Genomic DNA, 5,881 nt, shown 5'->3' with positions numbered 1-5,881 from the left:
TATAGAATAGAGGTTTGCACAGTTTATTGTGGGAAACCAGCAGAAGGGACGTTAGCTCAGCCTGGAAGACCAGTCCATCTCCTGCAGGAGGTGGTGGCCTGTACCAAATTTTGAAGGAGGAGTGTGAGTTAATGTGGTAATGGGGAAGGGAAAGTTTTCTCTGTGAACCCTTCAAGGATATGGGTCTCTATTCCTAGAGCCTAGCACAATGCCTACTGTTTACTAAGTGATAGAAGGCATAAGTGGCTGAATATGACCATAGCTTCCTTACGGTGGTGCTTTTTGTTTGTATCTTTGATCATAAAGAGTCACTTATATAGATGATAAATAAGATTGACTCTGAATGGAGTTCAGCGATCCACTGTATCCTCAAGTCTGTCAAGTATTTCCAGGAGATCAAAGAGGCGGGTAAGAAAACATTTCTGTATTTCAATCTCTTCTTCTGATCTAACTAAATCTTTACTAATGGGCCTAAAAGTTCTCCTCAGTAAACCTTCCATTTTCTGGAAAAAAGAGTCTTTCATGTTAAGTCTTTTCAACTGTATTGTCATCCTGCTTTTATTACAATATTTACTGCCCATCCTGAGGTTGTAATCATAGGACATGACGGGTCTTATCCAACCATGCAATTTAGAACAACCCAGGTGAAGGTAGTGTTCAGAGTGTTCTTAGGCATTCAATCATCCATTAGTCACTATATTTAGGAAAAATGGGCCCATGAACATACCCCCATGCTTCCAGATTTATCAAGAACCAAGCACACAATTCTATCTCTGATCCTCAGCAATGAGAAGACAGGTGAAGGGGGTGATTCCACCATAGGTGTGGTGTTTTTAAAATCCTCAGAATTGCTGATCACCTCCCATGTGCTTCTGAATTCGCACTTCTTGTTTTGTAGGCTTGGAGCTTCTCTATTATGGTTTTGTTTATTACAGAATTTAACAACCTAAAAGGTTAATAAGATGAAAAAAAGTGTTACATATGCATTTAAACATTCAACTAAAAATTTGATAAAAATAAAAAATCTATGCAAATAGGCGTTTTGTTTAATGAAATTTGATTCATTGAGGAATCATAGAATACTAAAGTGGATTTTCAATGGTAGTAATAATAAATAGCACTAGTTGAGTCCTTACTATGTGCCAGTAAATGTTCAAAGAACTCTGTATTAATACATTTAATCCCTCAGGTCACCTGCACAGATATTTTATAAATGTGATAACATGCCCTTTGATTATAAATATACTATATGAAGAAATAATTGACATACTTACAGAAGTAATACCTTGCATAAACATTATGGATGTCGTTTCAGTTTGATCTTTGTCAGGGAAAAATTGACAGTTTTTTTCATATAGTTTTGTCTTAGGATCAATTTTACATTTATTAAATACACAGCTATTTCCTTGACATTTATAAACTCTGTTCACACCAGTAATATCTGTGGAACACCTGAAAATAAGTGACAGTTAGTCTTTGAGGCAACCTAACCAGTAACAACTTTTTGAAAATCTTAAGTGTTTCTATTCACAATGATACTTATATGAAGGTTTTTATTCTTATTTGACAGTAAAGTGTAAGGATTTCTACCAGAGCAGTTCTCCAAGAAATTTCAAAGGGAAATTTTAAGTGGTATCCCCAGTATATGCAATGGCTGAGCTATCTGCTGAGATTAAAATGTTGCTGCTGACCTGTTAACACTAATGACTCTAGGCTCCCCTTTTCCAAACATCTCTCCTGGCAGCCTTGTGGAAGTAAATAAAAAAACAATGAATAGCTTTCATTCAGTAATTTAGAGAGTCTCCTACAAATATGTATGCTACTATTGCCTCAAAACTCAGTGAATATAATGATGTTATCTCTACTAACAATCATGATGAATTTTGCACAGTATAAACTAGACATTTAGGGGGAATATAATGAAACAAATATAATCAATGTAATATTCTCTAAAATATGTATCCTGAAAGTGGTGCTATGGCTAATAAAGGGCTTTCATTGAAATCATATATCTTAGAGTTTATACATTTTTGATAAGTCCCAAGCCCCAGCAGGGCATTTAAGATTGAGTAAACTGATGGTAGACAATTTTAGATAGATTTCCTCCACCCATTCTGCACTCTTGACCTCACAACCAAGAGGATTATCTGTTATTAACTGTGATGTTAGATTGGTATTTTTAAAGTGAATTTTATAAATCTCAGGAAATTTCTGTTATGGTTCCTTGTAGCTGGTTGATTTTTTTTACTCAGCCTGCAGTTACCACTATTTATTAACCATTTTTTCCATTCTTGTTTTGCTCTCCCAGCATATAGTACAACCCTTTACACAGAGACCAACTTTAGTGTAAATGAGTTCTGGTAGCCATGGTGGAGAGGTATAAAAATATGTCAATTTGGCTTCCAAATGTTCTTGAAGTTATGTGTATTTTAAATGGGAAACTAGCCACTTTTAGATATATTTTCTTTTTTAAAAACGGACACTGTTTTTATGTTATAGCGTCTAGTATCTGCATTGGGACAAAGGAATGATTGGCATTTCAAATAAATATAAATCAAACTAAGGAAGTGATAGCCTGAAGTAACTGAAGGAAATGTAAATGATCATGCCTTGTTGCTTCAATTCTTTTAGACGAAGCACTGTAGAAAGGTTCATCGTCATTGTACTCATCAAAAACTCCCCAGCGGAGATGGGCCCATTCATGGCCAAGTAGTCTGCCTGTGGGAAAATATTTCAAATATACGATCATAATTCAAGTGACAAAATTTACCCTTCAAATATTTTAAGCAATGGGTTTTTAAATAAAAAATAATTATACTTAGGTTTTAAATAACTGCCAATATTTATATTTTGGTTTGTAAAAAAGCATATAACATTATATTGAATTATAATATGGTATATAGTATATTATCTTTTTTATTCTACAACGTTAAATCATTGAAACTTTTTTTTGTGTATGTATGTATATGCCAGTGATGGAGAACCTTTTGAGCTCAACGTGTCAGCATTTTGAAAAACCCTAACTTAACTCTGGTGCTGTGTCACATATAGAAATATTTTTATATTTGCAACCATAGTAAAACAAAGATTTATATTTTTGGTATTTATTTTATATATTTAAATGCCACTTAACCAAGAATCAACCATACACCTCTGACACGCCTGTCATAGGTTCGCCATCACTGGTATATGCTATGAACAGAATAGACTGGGCTTTAGGTTTTGGTTAATGGGGGTGGGGAACAAAAAGTCTTACATATTACAATGGTTTTTTGGTTCTACAAAGTTCACTCCTACTAACAACATAAACATATAGGTAAAATTTGTGGTACTAAAATTTCATGGGAGCACAATTAAATTTTTAAAAATGTCTACAAATGTTCCTTAGGGATTTGATAATGAAAAAATAAAGATTGAAAACACAGCTATAGATTATATATAATGTTGGGGCTATCTAAATGAAGTGATTAATTTATTATATGAAATTAAGTTTTATTAATTATATTTTCAACACTATACTAGGTACTAGGAAATATAAAGATGAGTAGGATGTATTCCTTTTCTAGATTAGACTTAGAAGGAGTCAGAATAAAAAATTTTTTTCTAATAATTTCAGAATAAATGGAAGAATGAAGGTACACCCATAACTTGAAATGCAGAAAGAAAAAACAAGTAGACTTTTTGCTTTATCAATATTAGGAAAAACTTCAAATGAAATAGAAATGGAGAAGGAGAAGATGGAAATATAGTCTGTTCTGCTACCATGTGTTTCTCTAACTCAAATGAACTCATGAGATCCAAAAATTAGAGGAAAATGTCAGTATTATGCAAAAGTCATTTTTCTTCTTTAAGTCCTTGCTACTCAAAATGTGTTCCTTGACCCACCAGTATCAGCATCATGGGGGAGCTAACAAGAAATGCACAATCTTGGGTCTACTCTAGATCTACTGAATCAGAAACTGTTCCCTAAGTTATTCTTCTACATTTTAAACTTTAAAAGCACTGGTGTAAGATTTTCTAAGCAACTGGAGTCCGATTAGTGATTTTGGAATTATATATAACCTTCAGTATAGGAGGGGGAAAAAACCCCTCATATCACTTAAATTCCTCAGATCATAGAAATTTGGTGAATTTTAAGAAAACATAAAATTGCCTGCACCTGTGGCTTCCTTTTTACAGTGGTCTACTCTTACACTTGCTTTCTTCACAGCTCATGGCAGGTTGCCCTGCTTCCCAAGCCCACCTTAATTTGCTAAGAAAGTAGAGTTCGGATCTCACCACACACACACACACACACACACACACACACACACACACACAGGTAACTATGTGAGGAGATGTTATGCTATTTAGCTTGACTGTAGTAATAATTTCACCATTCAATAAGTATATGTATATCAAATCAGCATGTTGTATGCCTTAAATGTATACAATTTTTATTGCAAGAAAAGCAGCTCCTCTAACTTAGAATTTCATTCACATCTATATCATTGTCTCAGTTCCTAATAAGCCTGTTCTCATTTCTAATAGCATTTCACTCTATGTGTGTGCTTGCATCTGTACTTTTAATATCTACTATGATAGCAGCTTCCAGCCAAACTGAGCTATGGCCAAGATTGTTTAAATGTTCTTTCCAGGTACCTATTGTTATTATTGTTACTATATTTATTATAAATTGCATATATTTTGAGGACTCTCTTCTTAATCTTGTTGTTCAAGAGCCATGTTGTTTTTAGAACATTGTTTTTCAGCATGTGAGTTTTTCACAAACACATGTATCACATTATAGGAAAAGCTCCTGTCTAAGAATAAGGAGGAAAGCTACCAGTTATGGAATAGGGCTGAGGTGGGGGTATGACAAAAGAACAAGATCTCAAGTGGGGATGTTAGCTTTAAAATTAGAGAAAATCCTTCTTGTCTAATATAGGTGCAGGTAGACATGAATTTGGAAGTAGAGAAAAAGGTAGGGGTTCTATTTCTCAATCAAGGCATCTGTTGATTGATGGGGTTGAAAAAAAGTGGCTACAGATCTTGAGAAAAATGGTACAAGTTTTAGAACAGCTGCTTAGGAATGAGAAAGGGAGTTGAGAAGATGCAAGTACAACATTATTGAGTAGCTGTGAGGACTTCACTAAGTTTGAAAAATGTATTTTTGTAATGATACCGATTAGCTTTGTAATTTTCTTTCACAATCTTGAAAACATTAACAGGAGCAAAAGGAAACTAGCTGGAAATTTAGTAGAGAGGATTTGGCAAATTGAATGAAACATAAGGATAAGAGTGGTGAGGGAATTGAGCTATTTACACTTTGCTGGACCTGCCATGTAAAGAAAAAATTATAGTTAGAAGGGAGCAAAGGTTAGAGGTGCCAAGGAGTAGAAATGTGATTGGACTAAAGTATGGGGAGAGTTAAGATTCAGATGGCATGAGATGATGGAGCTTTCAAGACTGGTTGGGAAACAGGTAATGAGAACCAGGGTTGAGTATTTGACAAAAACAAGGGACTTAATGAATGCTCATTGAAGGGACAATGGAAGAGAGGTGATCTTGGGGTATGTGGGTTCAGGAATGTTTTCCTGTGTAGTGATATGTGAAATGATGCGCTTTAAGTTCATTTGAACTAATGACCTTAACTTTTAGACTGAACTAGATGAAATTACCACTTTTTTATAGGTAAAAATGATCACTAACAGACAAGTACATGTAGTTCAACCAAATAGGTTGAATAATAGTATAGCAATTACAGCCCCTGAGTGTTTTCTCTTGGCCAGGAACTGTAATCTTGTCTCTTTTCAGCTTTTCACACATCTGCCTTCCATTAAGGTGGCATGTGATTAATATCCAGCTGTGGAGAACTGGAATATTAAGATTTGAAAAGTAT

General features: G+C 34.4%; 1 protein-coding gene across 1 annotated transcript in view; it reads right to left on the bottom strand.

Moving 5' to 3' along the window:
* Positions 1 to 2,749, bottom strand: part of LOC102251123 (calcium-activated chloride channel regulator 4) — a 26,740-nt gene extending 23,991 nt beyond the window's left edge. Inside the window, exons 1-3 of the mRNA XM_005886393.1 lie at positions 2,610 to 2,749; positions 1,275 to 1,452; positions 728 to 946 (exon numbers count right to left, since the gene is read on the bottom strand). Coding sequence (XP_005886455.1) covers positions 728 to 946; positions 1,275 to 1,452; positions 2,610 to 2,749 — 537 coding nt within the window. The remainder of the gene's footprint in view (positions 1 to 727; positions 947 to 1,274; positions 1,453 to 2,609) is intronic.
* Between the last annotated feature and the right edge of the window lie 3,132 nt (positions 2,750 to 5,881).

The sequence above is a fragment of the Myotis brandtii genome, unplaced genomic scaffold (genome assembly GCF_000412655.1).
Source record: "Myotis brandtii unplaced genomic scaffold, ASM41265v1 scaffold98, whole genome shotgun sequence".
NCBI lineage: Eukaryota > Metazoa > Chordata > Mammalia > Chiroptera > Vespertilionidae > Myotis > Myotis brandtii.
The sequence above is the reverse complement of the archived record's forward strand: the minus strand, read 5'-3'. Positions and strand labels throughout refer to the sequence as shown.